The 12,740-nt window shown below is 48.7% G+C and overlaps 1 protein-coding gene across 1 annotated transcript in view; it reads right to left on the reverse strand.

Moving 5' to 3' along the window:
* Positions 1–12,074, reverse strand: part of Zc3h4 (zinc finger CCCH-type containing 4) — a 37,455-nt gene extending 25,381 nt beyond the window's left edge. Inside the window, exon 1 of the mRNA XM_085842128.1 lies at positions 10,969–12,074. Coding sequence (XP_085698254.1) covers positions 10,969–11,129 — 161 coding nt within the window. The 5' untranslated portion in view covers positions 11,130–12,074. The remainder of the gene's footprint in view (positions 1–10,968) is intronic.
* Positions 12,075–12,740: the final 666 nt, after the last annotated feature.

Genomic DNA, 12,740 nt, shown 5'->3' on the forward strand with positions numbered 1-12,740 from the left:
TTGGCATGTGACCTAGGGAAGACATGTGGGCAGAACCAGCAGCTGGTTCTTCTCGGAAGACACTGCTGACTACCCAACTGCAAGTGTCTGTCTGTTTCATTGTGGCCATCCTCTCTCAAGCCATCCTGCTGACAAAACAGTCTCCTCTTCAACTAATCTACATTGGACCACAGAGCCTCAGAATGGCTGACCACGAGAAAAGGACAGGTAGAGCTGACAGGGAGGACAGTGAGTCCAATCAACCTTGGAAGAAAAGACGAAGACCCCACAGGAGAAGGAAGCTTGCAGCTCTCAGCAACTCTATAGAGTGTTTGGCCAAATCAAAAGACAGGAGCTTGGGGCTCTGGTTTACAGGGAGTTGGGGGAGAAGCACAGCACAAGACACAAATGGAGACTCATGGAACAGTGGCTATTACCTGAAGCTCATTGGGCTGCTAGGTTAATGTGAAGGTCAGGGTTATGACCATTAACTGACCAGACTCTCAACAAATCCCTGGGTAGGCTCTGAATGACCCATTAACTGGGGATTAAAAAAAAAAAAATCACAAAAATGAGGAGGCCCTGCCTCTTCCAATTCGTAACAACCGGCTGAAGTACAGGAGTCAAGGTCAGTCACTAGATCACTAGGAACCAAGGCAAGGAGCAGAGTTCTCTCTCCTTTACAAGGTTGGCCTGGGCTCACACCTAAAGAAGCCTCTTTCCCCGACCCAGACCTTCCCTTGATCTAGGAAGTGGAACGGCAGCCAAGGGGGACTGCACTGAGGGCTTTGCAGAGCTAGGAGAGCCCTGAAGTAAACCTCTGCATCTCACACATGTTTGTCAATGTCCTTAGTATCCAGTTCATCAACCAGAAACCAAGAGCAAGTGGGCTCTGTGTTGCCCTCCCCTTAGCATGTGCAGACAGTCATAACCTGTTTTGTGATGTCATGATGCCATCTCTATGGTAACATGCCTGCCTTGTGACAACCTGCTGAGCCACCGGCACAAACCAACCACAGGAGCAAAAATGATGCCAAGACATGGATCTAAACCACCTAAAGCACATCACACAGGCCGTCCAGGCAGTCTGAACCAGGACTGGGTACATCAGGCACTTAATGGCTAACTGCTAAACTTGCTAAGAATAATACAAGTTTTCATTATATATATTTTTTAAAAGTCCTAGCCAGGCAGTGGTGGTCCATGCCTTTAATCCAGCACTCATGAGGCAGAGGCAGACAGATCTCTGAGTTCGAGGCCAGCTTTGCCTACACAGTGAGTTCTAGGCCAGTTAGGACTACATGCATATGGTCTCAAATAAAATCCTTAATGGAGCCCACAGCCATATTCGCAGGTGTGCCTTCCTCAAGTGTCCTCTTTCTCTTACTACTCGTGTATAATCTGTATTAAAAATGTCTTTTGGTAACCTCCAACTCTGTGCTGGAGATCTGGGTCATCAGTGTTCACTGCTCTTCTTTCCTGAGGCCAGGGGATTGATTCCCAGGTCCCATGTGGAAGGAACATAACTCTCTAGAGAAGCCACTGGCCTCTTCTGGCCTTTGTGAGCATCAGCCACTTACACGGTGCACATACATTCAGGCAAAACACTAATATGCATAAAATACAAATCTATTTGAGGGGCAGGGGGAATGGGTTTCAAGACAGGGTTTTTCTGTATAGCCCTGGCTGTTCTGGAACTCACTCTGTAGACCAGGCTGCCCTCAAACTCAGAAATCCGCCTGCCTCTGCCTCCCAAGTACTGGAATACAAATCTTTAAATATTCAATTCCTAAAAGTTTCAAGCCAATTATGAGAGCTTATGCCTATAATGACAGTAATTGAGAGGCAGGAGGACAATAATTTTGAAACCAGCCTAGACTATACATAGCAAGACTCTGTTTAAAAAAAGAAAAAGGGCCGGGCGTGGTGGCGCACACCTTTAATCCCAGGACTCGGGAGGCAGAGGCAGGCGGATTTCTGAGTTCGAGGCCAGCCTGGTCCACAAAGTGAGTTCCAGGACAGCCAGGGCTATACAGAGAAACCCTGTCTCGAAAAACCAAGAAAAAAAAAAAAAAAGAAAAGAAAAAGGAAAAGTATGGCAGGCTAGAGTTGGGAAACATCTCTGTATTGCTTTCTGTACCTTAGGGTCCTGTGGAGTCAGAAGGCAGGCTGCACTGCTTACTACTAACATCTATAGCTCCATGCTGAACTCATCCTTGTCTCCTCTCATTACCATGGGCTTTAGATAAGCAAACTGAGGCTAAGAAATGAGAAGGAATCTGCCTATAGGATCACAGCAAGAAGCAGAATTAAAAAATGGTAATCAAGACTCTGACCCCAAAGCCCAGCTCTTTATCTCTAGCCTTAAGAGAACTAGAAATCATCTGTGCAGGAATAATTAAACAAACAAAATAAGCAATATGTATATGAAATGGATGAAATTTGAGATGAGATGGCTTATCAGGTAATGGTGGAACGGGAACCCTCCATCAGATCAAGACAGCTTAACTAGAATGAGACACAGTCCTGGGGTGGAAGTGATGCAAACACCAAAAGAAGAAAATTCCAAATTCCCCAGGGAAATGGACACCTGTATTTGGCAAGCTGCAGCACAGACACTGTGGTTCATTCACAATTTCGCAGAAATGTCTAAAAAGAGTCAGCCCAGAGGAACCTCCCAGACACAAAGTTACCATTTCCATTGTGGGAGTAGCTATTGTTTGACTCCTACCAGTCAGCAAGAGGCCCGTCAGACACACGGCTCTTCCAGAAGATAACCCTCAGCAACTTTCTCACCCTTTGCTAAACCATAGGGTACCAGCTAAGGAGCTTTGGGTGGCTCAAAGCCAAGGCCCCCTCATTTCTTCCCCCCACCCGTTTGGATTTTCGAGACGGGGTTTCTCTGTGTAGCCCTGGCTGTCCTGGCCTCGAATTCAGAAATCCAGCTGCCTCTGCTTCCCAAGCGCTGGGATTAAAGGTGCGCCACCACCACTGCCCGGCTGGCCCCCTCATTTCTATTACTCAGAAATACCCAACTGATTTGAACAAAGACCCTGCCTTATACTTTTTTAGGGGAATCAATTATTGTCACCTAACCAACTAAACACAAAACATGCTGGACAAGCTCCAAGACTTCCCCTGCTTTTTGACCGTTTTTGTAAAAAGATTTTTATTTATGTACATGTATATGTGCCTGTGCACATCTGTTCATGTCTGTGTGGGTTACCATTGGAGGTCAGAAGGTGGCAGATTCCCCCAGTCACAGGTGGTTGTAAACCACCATATAGATGTGGGTGCTGGGAACAGAACTCAGATCCTCTGGGCAAGCAGCAAGCACCTTTAAACACTGAGAAAGGGCTGGTTTTGTTGTCTGTTCTTTTTGTTTTTTTTTTTTTTTTTTTTGGGGGGGGTGAGTGAGACAGGGATTTTCTGTGTAGCCCTGGCTGCCCTAGAACTCAGTGTAGACCAGGCTGGCCTCAAACTCAAAAGAGATCTGCCTGTCTCTGCCTCCCCAGTGCTAGGGTTAAATTGAAGGCTTCTGCTACTGCTGCCCTGTGACTTTGTATTAGTTCTCATGAATGAAAATCCCATCCTTGAGGGCTGGGTAGGTAGCTCTGTGGTAAAGCACTTGTCTAGTACACTCTTCATTCAGTTCAACCCCCAGCCCTCAAAAAGGAAAAACCTATCCATCCTTTTTGTAGCTGAAAAGCCTGGGCCTGGGTCTCTATATGCTCAGGAGTAGAATACAAGGATGACGGTACCTCTGAAGACTGGGAGGCTAGCAGTGTTCACCTCTGCAAGACCAACTTTATACAGGATACCCACACTCCCCAGCCACTCCCACATAAGCATACTATGGCCACATTGTACAAAGGCTAGCACAACTGGTCAAGGGCCCCAAGTATATGCTGTCATTTTTTCACAGTCCACATGGTCCCTGTCTCAATTTCTCAGTTCTGTTGCTACTAAGGATAAAACTGGCATGGTTATACAGATAAACTCAGCCTACAAAACTGACTTGGGACAAAGGCAATAGTCTGCAGAGTCCTAGGCTAGACCAGCAGCTTTCACTTTTCTTTTCTTTTTCACTCCTGTTTGCAGTACTGGGGCTGGAAATGAAAGCTAGGGCTTCTTACATACCAGGCAAACAAAACACCACGGATGCACACATACCCAGTCAGTACTATTTTCTATTTCTATCTCGACAGGATCTAGCTAAATTACCCAGGCTGCCCATGAGCCTGCCTCAGCCTCAGGAGAAGGTAGGACTCTAGGGTTAATCATCAGACCAGGCTCAAACTGACTGCCTTTGATCTATACCTCCTTTACACTCTGTACTGTAAATATAAAGGACGTTTCATTTCATTACATTTTCTACCCTCTTCTGACGTTTATCTAATATGCAGACATATCAATACACGGACTTCATAGCCCATAATGAGCTTATCAGTATGAAAAGTACTGAACCCGGTGGGTATGGTGGTTGTCTTTAATTGCAACCTCAGGAGGCAGAGGCAGGCAGATTCCCTCTGAGTTTGAGGTCAGCCTGATCTTTATAGCAAGTTAAGAACCAGAGTCAAAACAACAACAAAAGTACTATAGCACATTGTACTTGAGAGGTGGGAGAAGAAAGACTTCTTCAAGTTTAGGGCCAACCTGGACTACAGAATGAGAGCCCATCTCAAAAAAAAAAAAAAAAAAAAGAGAGAGAGAGACTGAAGGGATGGCTCAGTGTTTAAGAGCAGTTTCTAGACCTCAGGTATAACTTCAATTCCAGGCGTTCTACTGCTTCTAGCTCTGGGGACACCTGGACTGATGCACACATATCAACACACACTTTAAAATAAAAATAACCAAAGAGAGTACAGGGTGGGGTGGGGAGTGGAAGTACTGAAGTACTGTAGCAGACTCAGGATGGTACACTGGGAACAAACAGGATCTGTCACATAAGGCCCATACGGCACATTGAGCACTTTCTGTGACTCAATCTTTTTGTTGATTTCCTAGCAAATGCTCAGGTTAAGGAGCTAGTGTGGGAAGCCCACACCAGGGCCTGATGGTCATCCTTTGGCTTTTCTACTTATAAAGGTAACAGCTGTAGTACAAACTCAGACCTAACCTTAACAAGCCAAAGGGAGGCTGGGGAGATAGCTCAGTGGGTAAGAGCACTGACTGTTCTTCTGAAGGTCCTGAGTTCAAACCCCAGCAACCACATGGTGGCTCACAACCATCAGTAATGAGATCTGACTCCCTCTTCTGGAGAGTCTGAAGACAGCTACAGTATACTTACATATAAATAAATAAATCTTTAAAAATGTAAAAAAAGGCAGAACATGCCTGACTCCATTTAAAAAAAAAAAAAGAGCCAAAGGACACAGGGACACACAGCTGTAATTGCAAGACTTAGAAGGCAGAGGCAGAAGGATTGCCTCAGCTTGGTGAGCTACCCAGTCTTCTATGCCAGCTGGGACTACGATGTGAGACCCTCTCTTTTTAAGTCTTGTAAACAACAACAACAAAAAGAGTTGGAGGCCAATGTGTATTACACTGTGAGACCTTGCCTCTAAACAAACACAAACCATCTAACAAGTGCAGGGCCTAGGGTTCCTCCCCTAGCATCCAAACCAAAACAGAAATATGAAACATTTCTGTTCCAAGCCAAGGGCAGGACAAACCTAGCTGCTCAATAAACATAACCCTTAGGGACTCAGTCAAATTACAAGGGGTGAGAGGTCCTGGAGTCTAACAGGCCTGGCCCTCAGAGTCAGGCCAAGGGTTGGCTGAAGCAGAGCAAAGGGGAGGGAGTAGGAGTGGGGCTGGCTTTGGATCCCTAGCTTCCTGGTTCTCAGGGGGCCAACCGCAGCTTGGAATGCTGACTCACTCCATTCTAATTGCAAAACCAAATGCATGCCGGGCATTGGCTCAAGACAACTGGACCATTTTAGCATCTATACCAAACACTGTGAAACAAGAAGTGTCACAAGATGGCTTCCATGGACTTTAGTCCCCACCAGCTCCTGTTAAGAAAGCTGCCCAGCACCTGAGAGGCCCACTTCCGTCAGTCAGACACATCCTGCTTCTGTTTACACACGGAACAGCCAGTGTTCTATTTAGAATTTCTCCCAGTAAGGACAGAGGCACTGAGCGGCAGCCACTGTGTGGGTGCTCTGTGGCACCCATTGGACTGTGGTAACCCTGAGGAGTGTCGGCATTGGTGCTGGAGGGCACCAGCCCTGGACAGCAGTAGCTGCTTTCACATACCCACACCCTTCCTTCATATCCTGTTGCTATCTCCAGCGTTCAGAGATGTCACCACTTGCCTGACAAACAGGGAGCTGAGTCACCAATCAACACAACCAAAGCAGGGAAAATGAGAGCAATTCTCTATTGGGAGGAGTAATGTGGCCAGGAGAAACAAGCTACTTACTCCTAGCAGACAGCCTCCATCCTAATGAAAAATTATCTCTATGATGATGTAGCTGTAACTAGCACCAACCAAGAGGCCGTGTCTTCATTTCTATCACATCAGCTCAAGAATTATCTCAATGGGCAACGTGCCTGAAATTGATTTTGAAACCACTCCACCTCACCGCACTAACACAATATAAATTGCCACACTGTTTCTAACAGTGTATCTACAGCATTCAGACGCAACAGAGCTTTGTAGCAGATGAGGCTCAAAACTTGGAAAGCCAGAGCTGGAAAGTTTGCCTTAACTTATCCAAACAGGCAGCTTGCCATAGTCTATGAGGCCTTAATTATGTAACTGACTCCAGACCATTTCCTCCATTACCACTGCCAAAGAGCGGGCTGCTCCTCCCAGGCCTTCAAAAGTTAGCAAGTAACAACTGCCAGAAAGCTGCAACCTTCCTGTTTGCCTGTTGTGCACCCCAGCAGTGGTGAAGCACGGCCATAGGCCTGGCTCCCTTCAGATGCCATGGCAGGCAGAATCAGCACTCTGGTACTGCTAACAAGTCACCCACAGAGACCACAAGTAGGTTCCCTGAATTTGGTTTGACTTAAAGCTATCCAGAGACCTTGAGACAGTTTAATCTGTGACTTTCAACAGAGAATTATTCACAAATGGATCCCTAATCCTTACCTCCATGAAAAAGGTTTCTAGGGGCTCAACAGTCCCCCAGCCTCCCCAGCCCCTCTACAAAACAAGGTGAAGACTCTGACCTGGTTCTGAAACAGCCTTGGGGAGGAGCGATGGGCTGGAGTGGAGGCAGAGCCAGGGCCTAGAAATCTATCGCAGGGTTCAGCTATATAGAAACAAACCGAAGAGCCACACTTTCACCAGGCAGAGCAGCCAGGACAGCCTGCCTTCCCAAACAAATTCCCTTTAGCATAGGTCTTTTTGGATAAGGAGAAACCACAAGGATGACTTTCTAAAACTGCTAGCTACCTTTACTTCCAGAAAGGTCTGTCTTGTCAAAAATCAAAGCTGTCAACCTTAGAGTACATGAAGGAAACTGCTTAGAGACAGACTAGGAGTGAGAAAGCCTGCACATGCTGAGTGCGCTCTTTCCTCTTTGGTGGAGAAATGGGAGCTAGGGACTCTACCTTGGAGTAACTATAGGGTCAAAGCCCATTCTGCTCCTACTGGGAGATTTTAACTTACTTTCAAATGAAATCTTTCATCCAGAGGAAACAGAAACTTCCAAGCTTACAAAGTGTGTATAAGCTTTGCTGTTAAAATCAGGGATTCCCAGTGACACCCTTTTCTTTTGCTTTTGCAACATCCATTAATTTCATTAACTGGTACATCAGTTTAGGGAAGAAAAAAAAAAGGTACTACTGTGACATTTCAAAAATATGGAATACCTAAACACATTTAACTTAATATTGGGACTCCTTTGCCAAAAAAAAAAAAAAAAAAAAACAAAAAACAACAACAAATGAACTCTTGCAGGAATATGCCTGAGAGCTTTTTTAAATGTTTGGAGGAAATATTTTCACATTCAGAAAAATGACTGCTAAATTTTCATTCCCAAAAGGAATCCCATTTCCTAACATTTTATTTTTAAAGTTTAAGTGTTCTTTCACAACTTAGTAATTCTAAACATGTGGAATGGAAGGGTTATCAGCTGACACTTGTTTCTGCTCTGAGCTCCTGGCGGAACTTTACACAAGATGAGAACCTTCAAATGTTTTTTCCAGCTGACCCAGCGCACTGGATAGTGTGTTACGTTCGTGCTTTAGACGTTTTGTGCAGGAATTCTGTACATTCTGGAAATGTCTTCCTCAAAGAGCTGATTTTACATCAGACCACCACTGCATGGCAGTTACAACTGTGAATACATTTAAAGGAATAAAGCAAGTGGCCTGACAAACTGCTGCTTACAAGTGCAGATGGACATCATTTCCCCTGAGAACACAAAGAGGGAACTGGCTCCTTTGGAAGGACTAGGCTTGAGTGAGAAAGACTTCCCTAACAAAGTATTTCAGGGACCAAAAGTGGGCCAGGGGACAATGGAACTTCAACGTGTTTTTGTCTTTTACAGAAGTTATGCTTGTAAAACACATCCGAAGGACAGTGTTAGGTCCTGCAAGCCACTGCTGCTGCTTTTGGTGTTGTTTAACTTGTATGTGTAGGATGAGGGGACTGAGGATAGGACATGTTCTCTCATACATGACTGGGCGTGTAACACGTTTTACATCAACTTTTCGCGGTCAGGCATGTGCTTCGGAACAAAGAGCAGTGGACACGAGAGATCAGGGCTTGACACAGTTTACACATACATTTGTGCTTAGACAGTACTTTACAAATGACTTGCTCGATTTAAATGTCTATCACCATAAGTAACATTTGAGTAAAAAATATGGAAAATGGGCCTGCTTGCAACAGTCTTTTCTGGGAGGGCAAGGGGATGTGACTTTATCTTGAATACAAGTATAAACCAAATTCTGTAAGCTTATCCCCTCCAGAGGGACTTGAAGTAGCCACTTTCAAATGAAGGCTGGAGACAAAGCAATGGATGAAAATCGAGGGACACCAAGGGTCTGAAAACATATTGGGCCTTTTCAATGGACTTTTGTCATGTTACAGTAACACTTTTTTTTTTTTAAAAGAAAACTGTGTACATCAAAAATTTTTAAATTAAACACTGAAAGGATGTGCAAGTCTAAAAGGGCTCAATAGGTTCGAATCCTGATTTGAACATAATAAATCCACTCTCAAGCATCACTTTGGTCTAAAGGCGAGGAGTAAGCAGGCAGGAAAGGGACTAAAAGAGGGAGATAATTGAATTACTCAATAAAAGAGGCTACTTACCATCCCAACCCATTGTAAGACATACACTTCTGATATAAGAGAACTCCTTAGAGGTCGGATAAAGCTTGTAAGCACCTTTGAGTAAAGCACCTGCCCCCGAGAGGACCGGGAAGCCCAACGTGGGCTTAGCGAACAGACCTCCGCTAATCTGTTTATTTCCTTGACTGCGAAGGGCTGCGGTTCCCAGGACGATACATTTAATTAGAACAAAACAGGAAAAAAAAAATTGTAAAAAAAGCTCACCAAACTGCTGCACCTGTGTCTTTGAATGTGGGTGGCATTTCTTTTAAAAGGCAAAGGAGGGTCTGTGAAGGAGAAAGGGAGAACAGGAGGTGGGAGTGGGGAGAAAGAGCTGAGACCCATGTCTGAAGGGGTCCTCTGCGGTTCCCTGACGGCTGCGAGGCTTCTGTCTAGTGCATTCTCCACCCTACCCCCACCCCCGCCTGCAAGCTTTTCTGCTCCCTGAAACCCACCTTTCTATTTTCAAACCTACTCACTCCAGCTCCCAGGAGTCAGCACACTATGTCCCCCATATCTTTTGGCTCCAGCAGGGTAAAAATGGCCCGAAAACTCTCATCTTCAAAACGCGCAGGGCTGGTCCCATTATCACCCGCCAGGGAAGGGCGTGGGGAACCCATTTCGCACTTAATAGAGGACAAGAGGCGCCACAGTTCACGTCCTGCCAAAGCACACGGGGGAGATCTTTGCTCCCAAGGGGGCGATTGCACCCTGTTTTGCCCCAAAGAGGGGCGATGCCCAGAGAATGCGGTGGCCAACTTCCTCTACCATCCAATGCAGGAAAAGCAACCTTCATACAACCCCCCACGCAAAAAAACAAAAACCTTAAAACTAAGGACCCTCCACCACTGACTGTCACCTACCTACAAAAAGAGAGGGACCCGGAAAAAAAAACAAAAACAATAGGGTTTCCAAAGAAGGTCAGGGGATTTCATCAAAAGAGCTGGAAATGCACCCGTTACCTGCCTGCCTTCTAGGGAGAAGCTAAAAAATACCTCCCGCCAAAAAATTAAAAGTGCACGAGAGCCCCCATCCTAAGGAGTCCTCCTTAGAACGAAAGAGCAAGGCTGATCCAAACCCCCATTTTTCTGCCTCCGTTAGACTCGGGTACCTATCCAAAATGGACAGGGTATGCGTCCCCCAGGAGAAAGGATACTGTAGGGGATTGGGAAGACCCCCAACTCCGAACCCCTTAAGAGAGGAGCTGCAAGCTGGAGATGCCCCTAAAACAAGAGAATCCGGGGGCCCCTCCCCCAAAAGCCTTCCCCGAAGCCAGGCGACAGGCCGCTGACGGCCAGCTCCCGGAGCAGGGGTGGCCGAGGAGGCTGATGGGCCTCGGCAAGCCCACCCCCTTGGCGGCCCGTGCCCCGGGCGGGCGGACCGACAGACAGACCGGCGGGCGCGGGGGGTCCGGGGGGCGCCTCCTCACCTTCCCCTCAGCATGGCGCCCAAAAAAAGACAGAGCGAGAGCGAGGGAGAGCGGGCGAACGCCGCGAGGGGGGGCAACGCATGAGGCCGGGAGAGAAAGCGAAGCGAGAAAGAGCGAGCGAGCTAGAGACACCCACCGACCCCGCCCTTCCTCCTCCTCCTCCTCCTCCTCCGCAGCCCGGCCCAACATGGCGGCCGTCCCCTTCCTCCTCCTCCTCCCCCCCTCCCACGGGGGACGCTGCCCGGCCCAGGCCGGGGGGCCTGACCTGTCGTCAGGGAGCGGGAGGCGGTGGTGGAGGAGGTGCGGGGTGGCCGCGCGGCCGTCGGGGGAACACGGAGGAGGCGAAGGCGTTGATGGCGGCGGTGGCGATGGCGGCGGTGGCGACTCTGATGGCGGCGGCGGGGGGGTCCCGGGCACGGCCTCCATCGTTCCTTTGAGGGGGAGGGGATGTTAATGCACCAAAAAGGACTGCTTGGGCGTGGCGGGAGGGGCACACTTCAGCGCTCCGGGGCCTCCTGATGGGAACTGGGCATATAGATACATAGATCGATATCGAGTATTTTTTTTTTTTTCGGTTTCGGAGTCACCTCTGAGCCGACTTCCACGTAGGCCGCGAGGCCTAGGCCCCGGCAAGGCCGCCCGCCGCCTGCTTTCTCCGCAGTCTGGCCCTGAGGTCACTCGCTCACGGGCACGGGACCCTCATCGGGACGAGAGGTCCCCTTCCGCCACACACGCACGCACACACACACGCGGCCCCCCAAGGCCTGAGACCCGGGGGACACGGACACTGGTGGGTGGTTGGGTGTAATTAGCGCGGGCCCGCGCGCGACGGAGCAAGCGAAGGGAAAGGGGGAAAGAGGAGAGCGAGCAAGGGGGATGGTTAAAAAAAAGAAATCGGGGAGAAGAGGGATCGGGCTATGGAGATGGGCCGACTGTCTGCCCGCCCTAGATGCCCCAGCTGCCGGGCCCCCGCCGCGGTCAGGAATTCACACAAAATGGCGGCACAGCCCGGACGAGCACCGAGGCTGAAGCCGGAGGAAGGGCGTGGAGGGAGGGGGTAGCGGAGAGGCCGGAGGATCGTCACGTGGAGAAGGGCAGAGCCAGCCCGCCCGAAAGCCGGCGGAAAGAGCCGAAGCGGAAGGGCGAGGCGGAGGAGAGGGCACGGAAAGAGCCGAACACAGCTGAGATTATCGAGACACTGAAAAAAGCCGGAAAGAGCCGAGGGAGGATCTAGGTCACTGCAGCAACGCGGAGCGGATCAGAGACCCACCTAAAGGACCAAGGGTGGTCGTGGGGGTGGGGCTAGGGAAGGCCCGGAGAGCCGGAAATAGCCGAAGCGCTTCGGGATGGGAGAACCCCCCCCCCCGAGCGGGGGAGGCGAGAGTCCGGAAAGAGCCGAAGTCAGGGAAGGGATCCCGGGAGGAGGCGGAAGTAGCCGAAATACATTGAGCGGAGCGAATAGGAATTAGCGAATAAGCTGAACGGGTGGGGCTAGAAAGGCGATTAATTAACTCAAAGGTAAATGACTTTCAGGAACTCGCCCCCAAAGCAAGCGAGAAGAGCCGAAAATTGCTAGTTTGAAGGAAGGCGGGAAGAGCCCAAAGTTTTAGGTGGGAGAATAATGGGAGGGGAAAAAAATTTAACCGAAAGCCGGAGACCGGTCCCAGGAGTCGGACGTTCCCGAAGAGGGGCAGGAGCAGAGGCGGCCCGGAGATGACGTCACTACATAACTCAGCCAGTGGCGTCATCCTTGGAAGCGAGCAGGGTGGTGCCACACTGTGAGGGCGAAGTGGAAATCTTGACCGGGTTCTTAAACCACTAACAAAAGTTTTTTGAAGTTCACCTCCTGCCCAAGTTGATGTTCCTAGTTTGTAGATGGAGACTGAACGCGAAGGCTGGAAGCTTAACTGGCTTAAGACCGTGTGTTTGGAGCCAGGATATGCGGATAAGTTGGAGTTAGCAGTGCTAGCCTCTAAGCATACACGAAACCCATAGCTTCATCCGCAGCACCTTATAGAATCAGTTGCGGTGGCCCCA

This window comes from Mus caroli, unplaced genomic scaffold (assembly GCF_978045245.1).
Source record: "Mus caroli unplaced genomic scaffold, Mus_caroli_1 scaffold_8, whole genome shotgun sequence".
In the NCBI taxonomy this organism is placed as follows: domain Eukaryota; kingdom Metazoa; phylum Chordata; class Mammalia; order Rodentia; family Muridae; genus Mus; species Mus caroli.